Raw genomic sequence first — 24,853 nt, forward strand, 5'->3', positions numbered from 1 at the left:
AGCAATCAGCATAATCTTGATCATAATCCAGTCGGCCCGCTGGATTGACTATCTACGTAAGATCGCCGATGGGGACTGGACGAGGACTGTGCAGAACCGGAAAGATTGGCGTGTATTTGGGGAAGCCTATGTCCAGCGGTGGACTGCGATAGGAAGAAGGCAAAGCGAATATATACAACAACTATATTACAGGCAAGCACGTATGATAAGTAATATTTAACGGGGTCAAACATCTGATGTAATGACAATTGTTTTTCTATTTATAGAGAGGAATTGATAGTAATCGTTGTTACTTAATGAACAGCATAATTAAGATAAACTTGTCAAATACATGTGTGCTTGTAATGTGTGAGAATAAATTGTTTTACTTTACAACCTAACAAGTATATCATTACTAATTCTTATATGAATGATAATCTAAATTTAATTATAATACAAATACTAGCGACCTGCCCCGGCTTCGCACGGTTGCAAAAACTATAAGTGTTTCTCTACTATATTATACACGTATTAGATATACATATAAACCTTCCTCAGTCTATTTACGAAAGAAAACCTCATCAAAATCCGTTGCATAGTTTTAAAGATCTAAGCATAGAGACAGCGGGAAGTGACTTTGTTTTATACTATGTAATGATTCATTACTTTTATAGCTTCGTAATATTGTAATACTTTTTCTTTAAAATATTGATAGCTTTTATAAAGTCATCTATATTTTACTGAATTATTTGTGTTAAATATAGCTTCACTCTCGCATAACACCAAACACTTCTCAACAGGGATAACACGTTATTATTTCATTGTGCATCCAACCGCAGTTCGTAAAACACGCTCGAAATGTGTAAGTTAATTTACTTATTTGCGTTCTTACGTAATAACTAACATTTTTATTATATAAATAGTTGTGTAAAGTGTACTATATAAGTTGTTAACACTTCTATTTTAAGGATACTAACCACGAAGTCATAATCATAATCAAAACAAGTGTGCTTTAGACCACTTTAACTGAAGTAAAACTTCTTTAATTACCCCTACAATAATAGACGAAACGTAACTATCTCTCTTTCGATCTTCGCTAACTTATATCTCCCTCTCAACTTCCGTTCGCATCGCCTGATCACACTTTTCGTAACGCTCTTGTCACGCATTCATCAGCTTACTCCCCAAGTCAAGCATACGTAAAGAAGTTTTACTTCAAATATCAAAAATAAGTATTCAAGTAGCATTTAAGAGAAAATTTAAAATCAACAATTTACAAATGAAAAATTATTGGAACGAAGTTTTGGAACGAAGTTCCTTACGGCAGGCTTGACATTTGGCTGGGCGACCGAACTGAGAAAAATGTGATACTAAAACCGTAAGAAAAATATATAACGGAAGTGACGTAATATCAGTCACACGACTGTATAATATGACGTTTGTAAAACTAAAATATTGCTACTAAACTTTTTTTTAATTTATTATTTATGTAATTTAAACTGTCGACAAAAATAAATAGACATGTTTTTTTATTTCACTTAATAGTTTGAATTATTATTATCATTATTATTTTGTTTCATTTATTTTATTTTACGGTATTTGTGTATGTTTCTAAACATAGATAAAGTAAAAAAAAATAGATAACGCACCTAGAACAGAAAAGTGAAGCCACTTTTTTAAAGATGTGTGAGTGAGTGAAGTGTTGACACTTTTTTTAAAAAAGTCCCTAAAATTTTTATTAAACAATTAATTTAATATAGGTAAAATGGGTATGTGAAAATAAAAACCTGTTAGTTTTAAATATATTTACTCCTTTTTTCGATTCAAATTGTTACATAAATCTATTGTAGCCGTGTTTTGATTTATTTAATTATATAAATCTGTGTCAAGGAAAACTTGCGTTTTTAAGTAATTGATGATTCCTCTGAGGGGCAAGTTCTTGTTTTAAAGACGTCTAACTCTTTGCTGTAATAAATTGATTTTATTTTTACATTTTTTTTTTAAATTAAGTTCCTGTTTTTTTAACTTTTCTCTTAGTTTATGTTTTCTAGGTGTATCAAAGATTGAATCTTGGTTAACGACTGATTTAGACTCATCCGGTAGGTCCTAGAACAAAAAATATAACATTAAAATACGTAGTAGTAAGTAGCAGTATGTACTTGATGGTACTCTGCGAAGTCCACGTTTTGTACTGTACATGTGAGCTTTATCAAAATGGTTTGAACAAACTAACTAGATGAGGGTGGTTGTCGTTGTAGTTCATTTCGGCTCAGTCGTAAAGCAGCTACCCATTCATCTCCTATTAAAATATTCGTTGGAAACCTAAAACCATGATATTTAGTAGTAAAATATGAGTAGTTAATTCACAAATTTAAACAGAAACAAACGAGTTAAAAATTCATATTTAACTTGACTTAAATTTAGGAAAAACATAAAAATCACACGATAAAAAAACAATAATGTTGTCCACTTTCTACTTAATTATTTTTCTATGATTGCCTACAATTTACTTACCCGCATTTCGGGCTAATGGAAATAAAAATTTCTGGTAACACTCCCTCGGTACGTCATTTCGGGACATCGAAATTATAAGTTCCGAATAATCTCAATATTATTTTGGAATAACAAGAAATATAAAGTTTTGTATGTACTTACGTGTGAAACGATATCTCTTCAGACTTTTTATTCGCTTTGGTATTGTTTTTGCACCATTTAATTACATAAGGACGGCATTTTGAAGGCAAAGATACCGTACGAGGCCCCATGAGATACTGACGAAAATGAGCGTAGTTTGATGCATATGTGTGCGTGAGCGCGTGTGTTTACTTGAAGGAGCCGAGTTTTGTGGCTTCAGTAACAACAAAGGCCGCGCATTATCTACTTTTTTTTACTTGATCTATGTTTCTAAAATACTAAAATTTCCTAAATACTTTTATGCATTTAATTAAAAACCAATCAAAAAAAAAAAAACAAGAACTAGAAAATATATATAAAATTCAACATTCTTTTTTCAAATTGTGTTGCTTCTATACTATCTGAAGGAATTTCGTTCCTACCTGGTGTCCCATGACACCACATAATTTTTCTATTTTTAAAAGTTACTCTTTAAGAAAACTCAGTGACAGTAACGCTCAGTAAAATTTTACAGCTCCTTTAGATCATTAGCTGACCAAGGAAACGTTGTTTTGCCATATATGTTATGAACATCCTTAATCCCTCCCTCCTTACAACTTAGTGGTATGAAAAACAGATGTTGGTCGATTCTCATACCTACCCGATATGCACACAAAATTTCATAAAAATCGGTCCAGCCGTTTCGGAGGAGTATTATAACTAACATTGTGACAAGATAATTTTATATTATCTTAATATATATAAATCTCGTGTCACAATGTTTGTCCTCAATGGACTCCTAAACTACTTAACCGATTTTAGTCAAATTTGCACACCGTGTGCAGTTTGATCCAACTTAAAAGATAGGCTATATTTTATTTTGATATATTATGTTATTATTATATTTCAGAAAAAAATAAGGTGATACGAAGTTCGCCAGGTCAGCTAGTATAAGATATAAATACAAGAAAAAACAACGTTATTCCATTTTTTACCATGAGCACTTTCGAATGGTCATTTAAGAAATTAAAACCGTAAAGTTACTATTATACCAACATTTAATTTTTATTGATGATTCAAGTAAAAAAAGCGCGCTTAATTCACCACGGTGTACCACTATGGATTTACAGTATATTCCCTACTTTAAGTGACGCTCTTTCTCAGGTGCCAATGATAACAACCGGGACCGACAGCTTAACGTGCTCACCAGGCACGGTGAGGAGACCAACAAGCACAGACATCCAGACCGTAAATAAATATTTACACATATACAAAGCATTACAAATTATAAAGAATAAGTGATTATTACTTTTGTTTACAGTACGGCTACTCATATTTGGATTTCTGCTATCTACGATACATACATATCCAGTCAATGACGAGGAATTAATTGGTGACGATGAAACGAAGAAAACAAAAGAAATTGATGACTTAAAACAGATATTAAACGACCTTTCATACATAAATAACTTTAAAAATATGATGGCGGATTACGTAAAATCACAGTACAACGATTTAACGGTACATGATATGGAAAAAATTGAAGAGTATCTTGAAGATTTCTGTCACGAATTCGCGAAAGATTTGAAAAATATACTCGATAATGTTGATAATTTCATTGAAATCGAAAAAGTCAATGACGGTCTACCGGATTCAACGTTTGCGGATGTAACAAATTGTATTAAAAATGAACTGCCCAATATCAAAGATGAAACGGCCGAACGAGTGACGAACGTGTTGAGAAAGAATATATACATAACAAGGCAGAAAATTGATGAAGTTATACGAAATTCCCAAGCAGCGGCTATTCAAAACTCTTAGACTTTATAATAAAACGCTACATATCTCTAACGTTTTACGGCGTTGTTACTACGAGTGAAATAATTGTTAGGCCTGTGCTTATTCTAAACACTCTGTATTTACAATTTTTTTTTTAATTATAATCTTATTTTTTAATCTTTATCTATTCAAATTAAAAATAACTTTTTTTGAAATAGGTTTCAAAAGTTCCGTTTTAACTATAATTTAAAAAAAGTTATATAATATTTAAAAGTGAGCGATTCGGAATGTAGATTCTGCAGAAAAGAATCTGAAAAGAACTCTGTGGTTACTTTAAAAAAAAACTTTTTGATTGTAAAATTATTAAGCATTGTTATCAATATTACATAAATAGACCTATCTCTTCATTATTAAGTAAATTATTATTATACTAGCAATACCCGTGCGAATTTGTCGCGCTAAATAAGTAAAAAATATACCGACCGTCAATCATGTTGACGTTGTTTCAAAATTAAAGCCGTCATATTCCTATATAACTTTAATAATTCATTAATTTACAAAAACAAAAACAATATTTTTTTATTTTATTTGTGGATGCCGGTAGAGTAAGCAATTTATTATCTATAAAATGATATGTAATTTGATTGTAATTAGTGGTGTAGAGTAATTGTGAGTTTTTTTTTAAAAATTGAAGACAAACATCTATGATAAAGAGATAGGTCTTCCTTCTCTGTACAAGAATAGAATTGTAGATAGCTTTATAAATCTACATAGAAAAACGTCAAAATGGCACATGTGAACAATTGTCCTGTGATTTGATTGTGATTTATCTTTGTCGCAGTTAGCTATTTGGCATAAATATGTTTGGTCTATTGCTTAAATGGGTTTTTGCGTTTCGTGTGTTTAGAATGCATTATTAATAATTATTTTAAGATTATTGATTTAAAGTTACGTTTATTTGATTGGTTAAGGAAATATATTGTTTAGTTTTACGAATTAGGGCGAGTTGGTAAACTTTGTAAACCATTTCCATAATATGAATGTATCCAGTCATTTTTGACATGACAACGTCTAATAAATCGATGAACGCCGGCTGCTTAAACGGAAAAGAATGACTCTACAGCGTTACACTCATTGTCTCGTTACTCTCATTGTACGCACATTCAGCGCAACATTTTACGCCACATTTATCTCTATTTCGCTCTTCTACTCGATTGGCCTATGCGTCAGCGGAGATGTTTTGTTATGACGTTGTCACGTTAAACTATCGTCACCAACTTTACAGACAACCAATTTTCTAAGTTGTTAGGTGAAATAAAAGGTAATTTTAGAATCCAATAAAAGTTAATTTGCTAATTATGTAGTAAATACTAAAAATCTTTTGATAGTAACCTGTTTTCATTATGTTGTAGTTATATTATTTTTTATTCTCTGGCTGACAAATATATAATAATTTTTGAGTATTATTGTTGTAAGTTGTGATAAAATAAAAGAAATTTCCTTTTTATCTTCTATTATCGTTTTCAAGTTTTTCAAACCTCTTGATTTCTTTATTATGTTATTAAACTAAATTCAATAAATTATAATACGTGTACTTGTTTTTTTTTTTGGAAATATTGTTAGTTGGAATTTACATTTTTTCAAATGTTATTCAAGGTTGTCTGAAAGAAATCGCTTACCCACTAGCGATAACACCTCCTGTGTCCGTATTACTTTATAAGTTTTATTTTTTAAGATACCTATGTACTTTAACTTGTGTGCACAATAAAGTATATTTCTTCCCTTCTTCTAAAAATTATAAATGAAATATTCATTTCTTTAACACAGTTAGATAAAAAGGAAACATATAAAAATAATACAAGAAAAAAAAATTCAATGTCGCTTGTCATTTATTTATTTATTTTTTAATTTTTAAATTCCTTTTTATAATTATAAAAAAATCGCTTCGTTTTAGAAGTAGTACCTAAACTGTTCCCGAAGCTCCTTGGGCATCTCTGCGAAGCTATTGAAGCACAAGCAGATGCGGTTCTTGCCGGGAATTTTGGGATAGAAACCTGGTCGGCGTGGTGGTTGACCTGAAAATCAATAAATAGTCAACTAGTAATACAGAAAACGAATTTGCTTTAGACCACACGATTGAACTAAAATATACTATCTTCACTAACTTATATCTCACACACTTTTCGTAACGCTCTCGTCACGCATTCACCAGCTAATTCTCCACGTCAAGCGTACATCGCGTGTTATTATTTATTTATGTTACACAATGTGATATATTCGCGCATAACTTCCAACGATCTTCAACTTGGATGTCAGCTTTTTTTTGAGTCCGTTATTTGACAATAATGAACTCAAATAATTATGTTAGCTCGCAAACGAAAAAAAAATCGACTTCAATTACGTAGATGAGTATCGTAAATAACGTAACTTGACAGAAAAAATTAACAAACGCACTAGTCGTCACTACGATTTTCGAGGGTTTCCATCGATTTCTCTGGGATTCCATGATCAGATCCTGGTTTCCTTATCAAGGTACCACACTGGGAATATCTCATTTCTAACAAAAAAAAAAAGAATTATCAAAATCGGTTCATAAATGACCCCAATCGGTTCATGAAGTTATCCCCAGACATAAATAATATATACATATATATACGGTCCAACTCAGTAACCTTCTCCTTTTTTGAAGTCGGTTAAAAAAGGTTGAAGTACGTCTCAACGTCTGTAAGAAGACTAAAAGAGGCAACATTTTACATCACCATGTATTTTTCTTACCTTTACCACATTTCTTAGAGCCTCCTACAACCAGTGGAAAGTCTCCTTGTGGGTTGTTTGGTGAACTTTCTTGTGGGTTATTTGGTAAATCTCCTTGTGGGTTGACTGGTGATCCTCCTTGAGGGTTGGTTGGTGAGCCCCATTGTGAATTTCTTGGTGATTCTCCTTGTGGGTTAGTTGGTGCGCCTCCTTGTGAGTATGTTGGTGAGTCTCTTTGTGGGTTGGTTGGTGAGCCCCATTGTGGATTGCTTGGTGATTCTCCTTGTGGGTTAGTTGGTGCGCCTCCTTGTGAGTATGTTGGTGAGTCTCTTTGTGGGCTGATTGGTGAGCCCCATTGTGGATTGCTTGGTGAGTCCCCTTGTGGGTTGATTGGTGAATCTCCTTGTGGTTTGTTTGGTGAGTCCCCTTGTGGGTTGGTTGGTGAATCTCCTTGAGATTTGTTTAGTGAGTCCCCTTGTGGGTTGGTTGGTGAATCTCCTTGAGATTTGTTTAGTGAGTCCCCTTGTGGGTTAGTAGGTGAGTCTCCTTGTGGGTTGTTTGGTGAGCTTCCTTGAGGGTTACTAGGTGAGTCTCCTTGTGAGTTGGTTGGTGATCCCCATTGAGGGTTGTTTGTTGAGCCTTCTTGTGGTTTGGTTGGTGAGTCTCCTTGTGGGTTGGTTGGTGAGCCCCATTGTGAATTGCCTGGTGATTCTCCTTGTGGGTTAGTTGGTGCGCCTCCTTGTGAGTATGTTGGTGAGTCTCTTTGCGTGTTGGTTGGTGAGCCCCATTGAAGATTGCTTGGTGAGTCCCCTTGTGGTTTGTTTGGTGAGTCCCCTTGTGGGTTAGTAGGTGAGCCCCATTGTGGATTGCTTGGTAAGTCCCCTTGTGGGTTGGTTGGTGAATCTCCTTGTGGTTTGTTTGGTGAGTCCCCTTGTGGGTTCGTAGGTGAGTCTCCTTGTGGGTTGTTTGGTGAGCTTCCTTGAGGGTTACTAGGTGAGTCTCCTTGTGAATTGCTTGGTGATTCTCCTTGTGGGTTAGTTGGTGCGCCTCCTTGTGAGTATGTTGGTGAGTCTCTTTGTGGGTTGGTTGGTGAATCTCCTTGTGGGTTGTTTGGTGTGCTTCCTTGAGGGTTACTAGGTGAGTCTCCTTGTGAGTTGGTTGGTGAGTCTCCTTGTGGGTTGGTTGGTGAGCCCCATTGTGAATCGCTTGGTGATTCTCCTTGTGGGTTAGTTGGTGCGCCTCCTTGTGAGTATGTTGGTGAGTCTCTTTGTGGGTTGGTTGGTGAGCCCCATTGTGGATTGCTTGGTGATTCTCCTTGTGGGTTAGTTGGTGCGCCTCCTTGTGAGTATGTTGGTGAGTCTCTTTGTGGGTTGGTTGGTGAGCCCCATTGTGGATTGCTTGGTGAGTCCCCTTGTGGGTTGGTTGGTGAATCTCCTTGTGGTTTGTTTGGTGGGTCCCCTTGTGGGGTAGTAGGTGAATCTCCTTGTGGTTTGTTTGGTGAGTCCCCTTGTAGGGTAGTAGGTGAGTCTCCTTGTGGGTTGTTTGGTGAGTCTCCTTGTGAGTTGGTTGGTAATCCCCATTGAGGGCTGTTTGTTGAGCCTTCTTGTGGTTTGGTTGGTGAGTCTCCTTGTGGGTTGGTTGGTGAGCCCCATTGTGAATCGCTTGGTGCTTCTTCTTGTGGGTTAGTTGGTGCGCCTCCTTGTGAGTATGTTGGTGAGTCTCTCTGTGGGTTGGTTGGTGAGCCCCATTGTGGATTGCTTGGTGAGTCCTCTTGTGGGTTGGTTGGTGAATCTCCTTGTGGTTTGTTTGGTGATTCCCCTTGTGGGTTAGTAGGTGGGCCCCATTGTGGATTGCTTGGTGAGTCCCCTTGTGGGTTGGTTGGTAAATCTCCTTGTGGTTTGTTTGGTGGGTCCCCTTGTGGGGTAGTAGGTGAATCTCCTTGTGGTTTGTTTGGTGAGTCCCCTTGTAGGGTAGTAGGTGAGTCTCCTTGTGGGTTGTTTGGTGAGTCTCCTTGTGAGTTGGTTGGTAATCCCCATTGAGGGCTGTTTGTTGAGCCTTCTTGTGGTTTGGTTGGTGAGTCTCCTTGTGGGTTGGTTGGTGAGCCCCATTGTGAATCGCTTGGTGCTTCTTCTTGTGGGTTAGTTGGTGCGCCTCCTTGTGAGTATGTTGGTGAGTCTCTCTGTGGGTTGGTTGGTGGGCCCCATTGTGGATTGCTTGGTGAGTCCCCTTGTGGGTTGGTTGGTAAATCTCCTTGTGGTTTGTTTGGTGAGTCCCCTTGTGGGTTAGTAGGTGAGTCTCCTTGTGGGTTGTTTGGTGAGCTTCCTTGAGGATTACTAGGTGAGTCTCCTTGTGAATTGCTTGGTGATTCTCCTTGTGGGTTAGTTGGTGCGCCTCCTTGTGAGTATGTTGGTGAGTCTCTTTGTGGGTTGGTTGGTGAGCCACATTGTGAATTGCTTGGTGATTCTCCTTGTGGGTTAGTTGGTGCGCCTCCTTGTGAGTATGCTGGTGGGTCTCTTTGTGGGTTGGTTGGTGAGCTCCATTGTGGATTGCTTGGTGATTCTCCTTGTGGGTTAGTTGGTGCGCCTCCTTGTGAGTGTGTTGGTGAGTCTCCTTGTGGGTTGGTCGGTGAGCCCCATTGTGAATTGCTTGGTGATTCTCCTTGTGGGTTAGTTGGTGCGCCTCCTTGTGAGTATGTTGGCGAGTCTCTTTGTGGGTTGGTTAGTGAGCCCCATTGTGGATTGCTTGGTGATTCCTCTTGTGGGTTAGTAGGTGAGTCTCCTTGTGAGTTGGTTGGTGATCCCCATTGAGGGTTGTTTGTTGAGTCTTCTTGTGGTTTGGTTGGTGAGTCTCCTTGTGGGTTGGTTGGTGAGCCCCATTGTGAATCGCTTGGTGATTCTCCTTGTGGGTTAGTTGGTGCACCTCCTTGTGAGTATGTTGGTGAATCTCTTTGTGGGTTGGTTGGTGAGCCCCATTGTGGATTGCTTGGTGAGTCCCCTTGTGGATGTGTTGGCGAATCTCCTTGTAGTTTGTTTGGTGAGTCCCCTTGTGGGTTAGTAGGTGAGCCCCATTGTGGATTGCTTGGTAAGTCCCCTTGTGGGTTGGTTGGTGAATCTCCTTGTGGGTTGTTTGGTGTGCTTCCTTGAGGATTACTAGGTGAGTCTCCTTGTGAGTTGGTTGGTGATCCCCATTGAGGGTTGTTTGTTGAGCCTTCTTGTGCTTTGGTTGGTGAGTCTCCTTGTGGGTTGGTTGGTGAGCCCCATTGTGAATTGCTTGGTGATTGTCCTTGTGGGTTAGTTGGTGCGCCTCCTTGTGAGTATGCTGGTGGGTCTCTTTGTGGGTTGGTTGGTGAGCTCCATTGTGGATTGCTTGGTGATTCTCCTTGTGGGTTAGTTGGTGCGCCTCCTTGTGAGTGTGTTGGTGACTCTCTTTGTGGGTTGGTTGGTGTGCCCCATTGTGGATTGCTTGGTGGTTCTCCTTGTGAGTTAGTTGGTGCGCCTCCTTGTGAGTGTGTTGGTGAGTCTCTTTGTGGGTTGGTTGGTGAGCCCCATTGTGGATTGCTTGGTGAGTCCCCTTGTGGGTTGGTTGGTAAATCTCCTTGTGGTTTGTTTGGTGAGTCCCCTTGTGGGTTAGTAGGTGAGCCCCATTGTGGATTGCTTGGTGAGTCCCCTTGTGGGTTGGTTGGTGACTCTCCTTGTGGTTTGTTTAGTGAATCCCCTTGTGGGTTAGTAGGTGAGTCTCCTTGTGAGTTGTTTGGTGAGCTTCCTTGAGGGTTACTAGGTGAGTTTCCTTGTGAGTTAGTTGGTGAGTCCACTTGTGGGTTGGTTGGTGAATCTCCTTGTGCTTTGGTTGGTGAGTCTCCTTGTGGGTTGGTCGGTGAGCCCCATTGTGAATTGCTTGGTGATTCTCCTTGTGGGTTAGTTGGTGCGCCTCCTTGTGAGTATGTTGGCGAGTCTCTTTGTGGGTTGGTTAGTGAGCCCCATTGTGGATTGCTTGGTGATTCCTCTTGTGGGTTAGTAGGTGAGTCTCCTTGTGAGTTGGTTGGTGATCCCCATTGAGGGTTGTTTGTTGAGTCTTCTTGTGGTTTGGTTGGTGAGTCTCCTTGTGGGTTGGTTGGTGAGCCCCATTGTGAATCGCTTGGTGATTCTCCTTGTGGGTTAGTTGGTGCACCTCCTTGTGAGTATGTTGGTGAATCTCTTTGTGGGTTGGTTGGTGAGCCCCATTGTGGATTGCTTGGTGAGTCCCCTTGTGGATTTGTTGGCGAATCTCCTTGTAGTTTGTTTGGTGAGTCCCCTTGTGGGTTAGTAGGTGAGCCCCATTGTGGATTGCTTGGTAAGTCCCCTTGTGGGTTGGTTGGTGAATCTCCTTGTGGGTTGTTTGGTGTGCTTCCTTGAGGATTACTAGGTGAGTCTCCTTGTGAGTTGGTTGGTGATCCCCATTGAGGGTTGTTTGTTGAGCCTTCTTGTGCTTTGGTTGGTGAGTCTCCTTGTGGGTTGGTTGGTGAGCCCCATTGTGAATTGCTTGATGATTGTCCTTGTGGGTTAGTTGGTGCGCCTCCTTGTGAGTATGTTGGTGAGTCTCTTTGTGGGTTGGTTGGTGAGCCCCATTGTAGATTGCTTGGTGATTCTCCTTGTGGGTTAGTTGGTGCGCCTCCTTGTGAGTATGTTGGTGAGTCTCTTTGTGGGTTGGTTGGTGAGCCCCATTGTGGATTGCTTGGTGAGTCCTTTTGTGGGTTGGTTGGTGAATTTCCTTGTGGTTTGTTTGGTGAGTCCCCTTGTGGGTTAGTAGGTGAGTCTCCTTTTGGGTTGTTTGGTGAGCTTCCTTGAGGGTTACTAGGTGAGTCTCCTTGTGAGTTGGTTGGTGATCCCCACTGAGGGTTGTTTGTTAAGCCTTCTTGTGGTTTGGTTGGTGAGTCTCCTTGTGGGTTGTTGCCTTCTTGTGGGTTGTATGGTGAGCCTTCATGTGGATTGCTACCTCCTTGAGGGTTGTTTGGTGAGCCTCCTTGTGGTCCATTAGGTGATCCTACTTGGGGTTTGTATGGTAAGAGGGGGTTTGATCTTATTTAAAAATTAAATCATGTTAGTAATGAAATTAAATGAAATGAAAACATTTATTTCGTCATACGGTGATATAGAAACTTAACGAAAGTCAAAATAATGTCATTTACAAAAATAATAATACAAATAAAGTAAGTTACTAGAATAGCTTTAGTAGACAAATTTTATGATATAAAAATAAATTACCTGGTAAATTAGATCCACTATTGTTGTAGTCCCAATTTTTTGAGTAGCTATTTTGCTGATTGGCATAAGAGCTACCAAAGCTACCAGCATAAGAATACGCATAGTTTGAATCAGGGTAACTGTATTGTGGATAGCTTGGTAAACCTCTTTGTTCCTTAGGAAATCCTTGTTGTGGATTGTTTGGTGAATTTCCAAATGAATCCTTATATAGTTGTTTTGGTTTATCATCTTCAGAACCAATTGGGGAAACTTGAAGATTATTTGGCGGGTATCCTACTGGTCCAACTGATGGTCCTAAGTATGGCTGATTAACCACTGGTTTAGCTAAAAACACATTTATGGATGAATAAAACTATTTGTTATAAAATATTGACTTTAACGCAATTTAGCGTAATATTCAAGAATATTTTTATATATCACATAGGTACCTATTTAAGGAATTGCATTCTCACCGTAAAGAACAGGGGGACTAACGGGTAGAAGAACACTGGGTTGACTAATTGGGTAGCCTGGTCGTGTACTTGGTGGTACGTACGAAGTTATCGGGAGTGGCCTACCTCCCGGGTAGTGTATATCCCGGGCATAGTACCCTTCATTAATAGCATAATTTTTGACCGGTTTTCTTGGAGTCACAAATGGCTGGTTAAGAGGCACAATAGGCTGTGGGTATATTGGTTGAGGGTGAATTTGTTGTGGATAGTATGGGTACCTAAGTGGTGGACTATAGACTGGAGAATGGGGCTTTAGTAGGTGTGGGTGGTGTCGGCCATGTGGATGATTGTGTCCATTATATGAACCTGAAATAAATACTTAATAACAGTTACGCTATATTATGTAACAAAATAATAAAAATATTAACGTCTGGTGACATGTTTGTGTAGTCGTCGTTATAATTGACTATAGACTCAACAGTTGAAAACCCATTCTTGACAAAAGTTATATATATATATATATATATATATTTGTCATGGTTAATATGTATTATTATAATATTTTTGAAGATTATTTTGCTTGAAGCCATTTCTGAATATTATGCAATTTGTATAATTTTGTATGAATTTAACATATAATATTGTAATTAACAGCTTGGAGATATCCCACAGCTGATCAAAGCTTATAACTGCGGCAGTGAATGGTCGGGCCTTAACCGAATACTTTATAATTTTGTTTTAGCGATCCTTCTATGCCTTATGTAAGCCCCATAAGTTAAGGATACTTATAGGCTTAAATATATTTAGATACTAGCTGTGTCCGTAACTTCATTCGCGTGGAATTAAAAAAAAATCTTTAGTTCGCAGACTTACCAAATAAATAAATTTCTAAAATAAAAGTAGCCTAAGTTACTCTTACTGTTACAGTTATCTACCAGTGAAAATCCCGCCAAAATTCGTCCAGCTGTTTCAGAGATTAGCCGGAACAAACAGACAGACAGACAAAATTTAAAAAAAAAAAAGTTATTTTGAATATGTACGATTTTATTTTTGTGTTACCCACACATTAGGAATTCTAAACATTATTATAAACATTGGCTAGAGCGCCGACAAGGTCAGTCGGAGACGCGGATTCGATCCCCGCTGGAGCGGTCAATTTTTGATATGATATTCAAAAAAGTTATTTTGGTTTATGTACCGTATATAAATACATATGTACTTAGTAAAAAGCGGTTATTTCAATATTGTAAACATACCGGAATTGTAATTGTAATAATCATTTTTGTTCACTGAAGCCAACTTTGAATCACTCTCTGATCTAAAATGGTCGTTCCTATTCCCATCGTAAATTTGTCCTAAATATTCCTTACGATTACTATTTGAATCCGCTGCATAGTTCGAGGAACCTTCAGCGTTATTCCAGTTCAAAGTTTTATAATTTTTTCCAGTTATTAAACCTCCACCTGCAAAAGACGCAACTTTTAACACTCAAAAATATGACAATCGAGCGCTGCTGGTAAGCGAAAGGCATGGTATACGGACATCAGTAACACAAGAAGCATTGCAAGCGTGTTGTCGACCTTAGCTCTATAGCCTCCCCCGGAGTTTTGGCTACCTTACTACAATAACACTAGCCCAGTCTGTCTGCTCCAAAATTTGGGCAATATATTTCATTCACTCTCATTTTATTCATTCAATTTCGGTTACCAACCCGCCTGCCCAGCGTAGTGACTATGGGCAAAACATATGAGTTCAAGCCATTTTTGGCGTAAACTTGTAGAGGCCTATGCCCAGCAGTGGACTGTATAGGCTGTAATGATGATGATGTATCAATTTAATATAAATATTTATGTACAGGTATCATAGATAATATCGCTGGCCCCGGGCAATAAAGCGGTATACGCCGGTTACACCCTTTTTAATGTTATTTAATTTTTGGCTTCTCTGAGTATCAATCTATCACTCTTATTTTATTCAGTTTTTTTAAATGACAATAACCGTTTTATTGCATGGATAATCCTCTTACGACTAAGCTATGTATTATTGCATTACTCTAAGAAAAATAACACAAAAAGCCGGTGAACATCTTTACAGTAATTGTTAATGATCTTGCAATTAAAATAGTATCATCTATGAATTGTATTATACATTTTTTTAATTATTTCATTAAAAAATTATACGATTTGTTTTTAAAAAATTATTTTTAAAAGCTTAAATTGGTAAAAAAATAGCTTTCATTTGACATATTGAACGTCTGTTTTGGATCACTGTACACTGCACTATAAACAAATTAGCTTCTTTTATTTCTCCTGTAAAATTTGATTTTTGATATTACCGCTATTTCCCGGGGACAGCGATATGACAGATAGATTTAGGCTCCAACTAAAGTACAAAGTAGAAGGCTAGAAACATGTCTGATAACAATGGGAAAAGTATGCTAAAGGTAAAAAAGTCAGAAAACACAAAAATTATGTGGTGTCATGGGACACCAGGTAGGAAAGTTCCTTCGGATAGTATAGACGCAACACAATATGAAAAGAAAATGTTGAATTTTATATATATTTTCTAGTTCTTGATTTTTTTAATTTTGATTTTTTAAATTTAGTATTTTAGAAAATAACAAATACCGTAAAATAAAATAAATCAAACAAAATAATAATAATAATACAAACTATTAAGCGAAATAAAAAAAACATGTCTTTATTTATTTTTATCGACAGTATAAAATGACATAAATAATTAAAAAAAAGTTTACTAGTAATATTTTAGATTTACAAACGTCATATTATACAGTCGTGTGACTGATATTACGTCACTTTCGTTATATATTTTTCTTAAGGTTTTACGGTCAAGCCTGCCGTAAGGAACTTCTTTCCAACAAAATTATCAAAAGACGCACAAAAATTGCAAGTGAAATAACACTAGTTAAGAAATCAAGGTACGGGTAAACTGGCCACCTAATAAAAGGAATCGAAAAGTGGAACAAAAATTATAATGTTTGGTTAATCGAAGAACATGAAAAGAACAAATGATGTTGATGATGATTGATGTTTCCGACTCGGTAGAGTCGTTAGGCTAAGCTAAAAATTGTTGGAAACTATATGTCTGAAAAAGGACTTATATTATTGTATGACATTGGCAGTTTACATACCAGAATTGTAATGGTAGTAGTTATTCTTCTTCACTGAAGCTGCATTTAAATCACTGTCTGATCTATAATAAGCGTTTCTATTCCTATCGATGATTTTTACTGAATAATCCTTGTGATCGCTGTTTAAACCAGCTGGGTAGTTCGAGAAAGCTTCTGCTTTATTCCAACTGAAAGATTTGTCATTATATCCACCTATCGAACCTTCACCTGCAAAAGATATCACATCTACATTATTGCATACCGCCCGTTGTATTATATAAATATAATAGTATATATTTTTAAATATTATAGTGATTGTCTTCAGTAACGTAGCGAGCTTAACTCGCGCCCGGGGCAAAATACTTTTTAGCCCCCCCGAAACCATATAATATGTCCAGCATTTTTTGCTTTGCGGACCATTTGACGCCTCTTTGTGAGTAACGTCCCGGCATGATTCCTCCCCTTGCCCCACCCTGGCTACGCTACTGATCGTTGTTAAGGAGGAGTAGTAATCCCCCATATGAAAAAAAATATCATAAGCCTAATGAAAACATGGACAACTGTAGACCAAATTGTCATAGATCTCATAGCCTCTCATAACCTCTCATAACTCGGTATGCGAATTACAAAATTTATTACATACATATTATTATTCATCCACAAAAATAAAATAATTTTTTAAAGTTTTTAGTGGATTACACTTGATCTTGATACCGCTCTTTTCAAGTGTCAAATCCTTATTTGTATATTATTAATCAACTTTTATATGATATTACCACTTATTGTTACAACCAAACTCACCTTGATTTGGTGTAGCTTCTGAACCAAATAGCTGTGAAAAGTAAAAAATAAGTTAAATAATTATTAAGAATAATAATAATAATTTAAAACTCTTTATTGTACACCAAGAATGAGCAATTTAACAAAAAAACAGAGATAGTAAAAGGCAGCCTTAAAAACGCTAATGATCGATCTCAGCCAAGCAATCAAGCAACCTTTGGACAGAGCAAATGGTAGATAGATGCTAGTTTTTAGCTGACTTCCAAAAAAGGGGGAGGTTCTCAATTCGAGTGTATTTTTTTTAATGTATGTAACTTCAGAACTTTTGACTGGGTGGACCGATTTCGACAATTTTTTTTAATCGAAAGGTGGTGTGTGTCGTTTGGTTCCATTTAAATTTATTTGAGATCTAACGACTACTTTTCGAGTTATAGTTACATCTAATAATGCGTTTGTACTTGACGCTTTTTTCGTCGACCTACGTTGTATTATATACCGCATAACTTTCTACTGGATGTACCGATTTATATAATTCTTTTTTTGTTGGAAAGGAGATATCCCTAGTTTGGTACCATGATATGATGATAAGGAAACCAGGATCTGATGATAGGATCCCAGAGAAATCGAGGGAAACTCTTGAAAATCCGCAATAACTTTTTACTAGGTGTCCCATTTTTGATAAATTTTAATTTTATCGAAAGCTGATGTACACATCATGTGGTCACAATTAAATTTTATCGAGATCTGATAAGTAATTTTTGAGTAATCTTTGATAACGCGTAGTTACTTGACTATTTTTTCGTCGATCTACGCTGTATTACTCGTCGATGTAATTGAAGTCGGTTTTTTTTTCGTTTGCGAGCAAACACAATTATTATCTATAAACACAAAACATGCAGACAAAGAAAATAATGTAAAACTTAAAAAAATGAGTGTGTGTTAGACCACACGACTGAAGGAAAACTTCTTCGACTCCTACGGTACTATACTCGAAACGTAACTCTCTCTCTATTTTCACTAACTTATATCTCCCTCTCAACTCCCGTTCGCTTCGCCAGATCACACTTTTCGTTACGCTCTTATCACACGTTCTGCTGCTCCAAATTTTGGGCTAAATAAAGTAAATAAATAATATATGTACTTACGCAAAGTAAAAACAGGAGCGCTAAAGATGGATGCATATTCCCGGTCTTAGGATTATGTATCCGTTAAAGACCAGTGATCCAACTAGACTATGGCTAATTCCAAAAAAAATACATTTTATACCAAAACGAACACATTAAGCAAATAATATTTATTGCCGGTAGAGTAAATATTAATAAATTATTTAATTTGTCACAAATAACCAATTTCAACTGTATAAACTCACGCTATTGTTATGATATTTGAAAATAATAAAGTTCTCTTTTGTAAATATGGCCTCCGTTTAAACTATTTTCAAGTAATACGTAATTAATTTGCCTTCTTTGTTTTATACTAGAATTCTCGCGCAGTTTTACATGTATTACATGAGTTTATTCCGAAAAGAAAATAATTGTGTTTGCAGGCAAACGAAGAAAAACCGACTTCAATTATATCGACAATAATTGTGTTTGCTCGCAAACGAAAAATAAAACCGACTTCAATTACATTGACGAGTAATACAACGTAGATCGACAAAGAAATAGTCAAGTAACTACGCGTTATTAAAGATTACTCAAAAAGTTGTTATCAGATCTCGATAAAATTTAAATGTGACCACATGATAAACATCCGCTTTCGATAAAATTAAAAATTATTAAAATCGGTACACCCAGTAAAAAGTTATTGCGGATTTTCCCTCGATTTCTCTGGGATCCTATCATCAGATCCTGGTTTCCTTATCATGGTACCAAACTAGGGATATCTCCTTTCCAACAAAAAAAGAATTTTATCGAGATCTGATAACTACTTTTTGAGTAATCTTTGATAACGCGTAGTTACTTGACTATTTTTTCGTCGATCTACGTTGTATTACTCGTCGATGTAATTGAAGTCGGTTTTTTTTTCGTTTGCGAGCAAACACAATTATTTGAAGTCGGTTAAAAAGTATTCCGTGGTTGTTTGTGGTGGTAAGTATTGTGGTAGTTTAGAAAAGTATTCCGTGGTTTATAGAAGTAAAACTTCACGCACGCTTGATTTAAGGGGGCTGGTGGTGGTGTTAAGTTGGTAATGCGCTACGAGAGCATTAGAAAAGTGTGATCGAGTGAGGTGAACGGAAATTGACAGGGAAATAAATGTTAGATGGAGCTAAAGAAGTATTACTTCAGTCATGTAGTCTACAGCCGTTTTTTGAACCGGTACACACGATATAGACTTATTTAAAAATTAGTTGTCAGATCTAGCTCAAATTAATTTAATATAATAATTATGGCTATGGTGACTATGGGCGAAACCCTGTGAGTTCACGGCAGATATTTCGTTCCTCAGTACCCGCCAGTTCCAATATCCCCGATAAGCATGTAATGATAATGGGATGTTAGTGATGATGATAGGATGTCACTGTGATGATGATGGGATGTCGCTCTCTTTTTTTTAATGTTTTAAGTGTTGAACTATATTAATGTAGATGTATCTAAAGTTCCAGTATTTTAATTATTTGTGATTTTTGGGCTTTTTAACATTGTATTCCAAAATGTTATGTACACTTGTAAGTGACATGTATATCAGATACTTTGTTATTATATATTTGTAATTTTAAAATTTTTATATGTATGTTGTAAGTGTGCTTTTGAAAATAAATAAATAAATAAATAAGCAAGATTGCCTGTAGGGGTGCGAACTTGGGAAGATCTATGTTCAGCAGTGACTGCGGTAGGCTGAAATAATAATAATATGGATGATCTGAAGCTGTTCGCATCCAAACAACTAGAGTTATACAAGTTAAAAATTACAGAAAATTTTAAGACTTGTATGAGAATGGAGTTTGGTGTGGATAAATGCGTTGTTATCCACGTAGAAAAAAAATTGTAACCTACCAACTCTTTCTCTCTCAGATCTCTCAACGAAGGTGACACCTACAAATGTCTCGGAATGTCAAAGGCATTGAGCATTTATGACGGGGCCATAAAACAATAATAATTAATAAAGGAACGATTCTTAGGGCGGCTGAAGAAAGTTCTCAATAGTTTTTTATCAGGCGGTAACAATGTATGAGCCCTTAACAGTTGTGTTATGCCCTAAATATTCTATACCTTCGGCATTCACATATTCTGAGATGGATTGTAATGGAATTAGATAACCTTGATTGCCAAGTCCGTAAACTATTAACAGCATTACGAATGCATCACTCTCGCGCATCTTTGATAAAAAAATACATGCCATAAAAATGTGGTGGTCGTGGCTTTTTAAACGCAAAAGACCATAATCGTGTGGTGTATAATCTCAGAGAATATTTTTTAAGCATCTAGAGCGGTATGCCCAAGGATGTCGTTGCCGTTGATAAGGGCTTTACTTCGCTTTCATTAGGCAACGAGAAACGGGATAAAAACTATAGTAATGAATACCTTTGACCGCGTGGCCTTATACTACATGGTTGGTTCTACAAAGTTCTAATAGACCCAGATGTAGACCAATACAGTTCTGTATCCTGGCTATAACACGGGAATCTTTTTGGGGAGACTGAAAGATTTGTCAATTATGGATGAAGTTATTTAGACGAATAACTACCGGAAACTTATCATGAAAGATGAAACTTAGACATATGCCGAGCATGTCATAAGGCTAGAGAATCCGTCAGGCATGTTCTTTCTGGTTGTGGTCGTCTTGCTAAAGGTAAGTGCAAATGCACAGACATAACCAAGTAGCTATGACAATCTAAGCACAACTTGCTCTTCGATATGGCCATGTTGAAAATAAGATACCATACTATAAGTACAATCCAACGCTATTTCTTGTAAGTGGTCATGCATCGCACTTCTGGAATCGGTCTATTATGGCTGACAGGTTTATTGCAGCCAATAAAACTGATATAGTGCTAGTAGACCGATCAACTCGCTAAGCTATTGTTCTTGATATTACAATTCCACATGACGATAATCTCGTAAAGGCGGAAAAAGAAAAATTAAGTGAATATTTAAACCTTGCCCACGAGATTACGAATTTGTGGAATGTAGACTCTACAAAAATTGTTCCCATTGTTGTGTCGGTCAATGGTTTATTAGTGATGAGTTTCGACCAACACCTTAAGAAACTTTCACTTGACTGTTGGATCAAGGGTCGGATTCAAAAGGCAATGTTATTTGAAACGGCCCGCATTGTGAGGAGGGTCCTCACCCTGGAGCTTTAACTATCGGTGGCCCTGGCTTCAAACTGCCACTTACTACTGTTTTTATAGTTTTGAAGTAAAACTTCCTTACGCATACTTGACTTGGGTAGGAACGGAGCAAGAGAAGGATTTCTTCTCTCATAGCCAGTTACGTTTCGTATATCTAAGACACAGCGAAGGCCAATTGTGCAGAAGTTTTACTTCCGTAGTGTGGTGTAAAACAGACTCATTTTTCGTCTAGTTACGATGAATTACTGGTCTATTTCATTGTTCAAGTTGGCTTAATTTTCATTTGCGAACAAACACAATTATTTTAATTTAACGAAATCCAACAATTTATAACTTTGTCAAAATATTATCAACCTTGAACACATCTTTAATTTTAACAATGTCAACGTAGAAGAGAGATTATTAAAGTCTTGACCAATAACTACAAGTAACTAATTTTAGTACGGTCGGCCGTAATTCATAGGTACCTAAGTTTGGCAATACGAGATTATATTACGTAAATACCAATTTTATATAAACTGTACGACTTTAACAACACTCAAAAATAACTTAATATTCTTATTGTTAAAAAATTTAATAAACAATTATCATATTTAGTAATTTACACAGATGAATAAACATCATATGGTTCGGAATAATGAGTCTGCCGACTGTTCGTACGTGTGTTACGTCAGTGACGCATAAATATTGACGATAAAAGTATAAAATTAAATTTTAATTTTTGGAACGCAGTTTCTTATGGAGCAGTGCGGAGAGGTAGGTTAGGGGACCCTACCCAGCAAAAAACGCCCGTAACGTTAAAACAGGCGTAAGATTTTTAGGTATAGTCATGTATGATGGCTATACTGTGTCTAATTTACCTATAGTCAACATGATGACTGTTATTATTATTGTAATTTGCTATTATTATTATATCAAATTAATAGTAATAATTTTGTAATATCTACGATTTTATTTTTGTGTGGGTGACTCAAAAATAAAATCGTAGTTATTACAAAAATAGCACGGTGTCGTCTCCTGTCAAAGATTTTCATTGTAATATGAAACTTTGAATAGTTACGGGTTTCTGTAAAGAGCTCACTATAGACGGCGCCACGGTTCGCTTAAACCGAATATAAAAATCATCATATCAAAAATTTGGATTTAGCGGGTACATCGTTCTATAGTTTAATTGGCTAGAGCGCCGACACGGTCAGTCGGAGACGCAGGTTCGAACCCCGCTGGAGGGGTCAATTTTTGATATGATATTCAAAAATGTTTAGTAATAATTTTATTTTGTGAAATTATGGAATTGAATGTGATGTCAATTTTTGTATTTTTATCTGCATATGCCATTTATACGACAACGACACTAACGTATTAGGATAATATCCTGTAATGTTAGATGTAAGATGGTGGAATAAATAAATAAATAAATCATTCGATAATCTTATATATAAAATTCTAGTGTCACAATGTTAGTTACAATACTCCTTCGAAACGGCTAGACCGATTTTTATGAAATTTTGTTTGCATACCAGATAGGTCTGAGAATCAGCCAACATCTATTTTTCATAACACCTAAGCTATAATGGGGGGTAAAAGGGGTTAATAACATATATGGCAAATCAACGTTTGCAGGGTCGGGTAGTTATTATAATTATATTTTTATGAATGATTGTAAATAAAATAAAAGTGTTAAGACAATTTTGTAAAGTAGTTGTTTTGATTCTTATCGATTAAAAAATCACGATAAAAAATGTATACCCAAATAATTATTTTCATTATACCTCGAATAGAACTTGAAATTATTATTTTATAATAAGGGGGCGTTCATAAAATACGTGAGATGTTTATGGGGGAATGGGGGTCGAGTCAAATCTCATCTAATCTTACGTTGGAGAGAAGGGGGCCTCGGCAAATATCACGCAATTTTTTTCTGATTGAAACAAAAAAAATATACTATTTTGGTCCATTTAATCCAGATTGTACATGCTTAAGCGTAATCGTAATACGATTAAGATCATTAACTAATTCGTTCGAAAGAAATATTAATAATTTCATTTATACTTCGACGTTATAGGTACGTATAAGTCTATAACGTTATACTATAAGTCTTAACTAGTCGTAGGTAAATAAAAGCACGAAGCAATTTTTTTTCTTTTTAACCGACTTCCAAAAATGGAGGAGGTTCTCAATTCGACTGTATTTTTTTTTAATGTATGTTACATCAGAACTTTTGACCGGGTGGACCGATTTCGACAATTTTTTTTAATCGAAAGGTGGTGTGTGCCAATTGGTCCCATTTAAATTTATTTGAGATCTAACAACTACTTTTCGAGTTATATCTAATAATGCGTTTTTACTTGACGCTTTTTTCGTCGACCTACGTTGTATTATACCGCATAACTTTCTACTGAATGTACCGATTTTAATAATGCTTTTTTTGTTGAAAAGGAGATATCCTTAGTTTGGTACCATGATAAGAAAACCAGGATCTGATGATGGAATCCCAGAGAAATCGAGGGAACTTCTTGAAAATCCTTAATAACTTTTTACTGAGTATACCGATTTTGATAATTTTTGATTTAATCGAAAGCTGATGTTTATCATGTGGTTACATATAAATTTTATCGAGATCTGATAACTACTTTTTGAGTAATCTTTGATAACGCGTAGTTACTTGACTATTTTTTCGTCGATCTACGTTGTATTACTCGTCGATGTAATTGAAGTCGGTTTTTTTTCGTTTGCAAATAAACACAATTATTTTTAATGTAATTAGATCGGCAAACAAGCGTATGGTTCACCTGATGGTAAACGATTACCGTAGCTTATAGACGCCTGCAAATACCAGAAGCATCGCAAACGCGTTGCCGACCTCTTCCCCAACTCCCCCCAGGAGTACTATTTTTTATGCATGTATTATACATATATATGTTCCTCTAGAATCACTCTATTTACTAAAGAAAATTGAAACAATATCCGTTGCGTAGTTTTCAAGATTTAGATCTGACAGCGGGAAGCGACTTTGTTTTATACTACTTAATTATGTTCTACTAATTATAAACAGCGTTTTTTATTTTACGTAATGTTTAAATACAAATTAATTGTACAATCGCTCTATTATTTATAGTTCGATCGCTCGGGAAGGACATTTGTATTAGAACATTATTTTTTTCCTCGATTGGTTGGCTCGGGTGCGTGCATTTTTGGATCTCACGACTGTATTCCGGGGGCCCATAAAGCTCTCGGTCCCGTTGTTATTTTAGGCACACGATTGCGATCCCTAATAGTAGGAAATACCACCGTACAGTACAGTACCACCAAACGCAGTGGAACAGCGTTGTATGTTTAAACGTCGACCCTTCTCCTAGATGATGACAGAGGCCTATGCCTTACAGTGGGATATTACAGACTAAGTTGGGTAACAAGCGTACGGTCTGTTTGATAATAAGCGGATACTGTAGCCTATGGATGCCTGCAAACAACAGTCTATATTGGACACAAGTCTATATTCCAAATAAATGGTGAATTAAGCCCCAGTCTTTTCCGGAGAGGCCTTAGTCCATCTATTGCAGATGACTTAGACAGTATCAGACAGACACTGTGTCACCTAGGACGCTCTTCAGGAAAACGCAGAGTTGCCTAAGCTCTGCGCCACCCTCTCGAGCTCACTGGCTAGGCCCACAGGAACGACGAATCGATACGTGTGGAGCCAGTTCGGCTGCAGGAGTCTTTCGCATTTTAGAGCTATGCCACGAATGCTTGATGGATACCCCATTCCGGGTTACAAATGAAGTTTTCCTTCTCCAGGACCCTGATGATTTTGAGCCAGGTTTATCCCTCGGTCGCCTTTTATGACTTCCACGGG

General features: G+C 36.7%; 2 protein-coding genes across 3 annotated transcripts; one reads left to right on the forward strand and one right to left on the reverse strand.

Moving 5' to 3' along the window:
* Nucleotides 1-755: 755 nt before the first annotated feature.
* LOC123665941 lies at nt 756-6,479 on the forward strand. 2 transcript variants are annotated; one of them, XM_045600163.1, is made up of 2 exons: nt 756-841; nt 3,914-4,548. In XM_045600163.1, the coding sequence occupies exons 1-2, from the start codon at nt 838-840 to the stop codon at nt 4,411-4,413; spliced, it is 504 nt and encodes a 167-aa protein (XP_045456119.1). In that variant the 5' UTR covers nt 756-837; the 3' UTR covers nt 4,414-4,548. The 2 variants fall into 2 exon arrangements, 1 of the variants encoding a protein (XP_045456119.1); XR_006745130.1 differs by lacking the exon at nt 3,914-4,548 and adding an exon at nt 6,326-6,479 and having other exon boundaries at nt 758-841.
* Nucleotides 6,480-7,126: 647 nt separating this feature from the next.
* On the reverse strand, nt 7,127-20,571 carry LOC123666048 (collagen alpha-1(III) chain-like). The gene is made up of 7 exons (XM_045600255.1): nt 20,524-20,571; nt 16,728-16,758; nt 15,948-16,154; nt 14,053-14,259; nt 12,923-13,162; nt 12,366-12,689; nt 7,127-12,144 (listed from the first exon to the last, which is right to left on the reverse strand). Exons 1-7 carry the CDS (start codon nt 20,569-20,571, stop codon nt 7,127-7,129), a joined length of 6,075 nt encoding a protein of 2,024 aa, XP_045456211.1.
* Nucleotides 20,572-24,853: the final 4,282 nt, after the last annotated feature.

The sequence above is a fragment of the Melitaea cinxia genome, chromosome 25 (assembly GCF_905220565.1).
Source record: "Melitaea cinxia chromosome 25, ilMelCinx1.1, whole genome shotgun sequence".
Classification (NCBI taxonomy): domain Eukaryota; kingdom Metazoa; phylum Arthropoda; class Insecta; order Lepidoptera; family Nymphalidae; genus Melitaea; species Melitaea cinxia.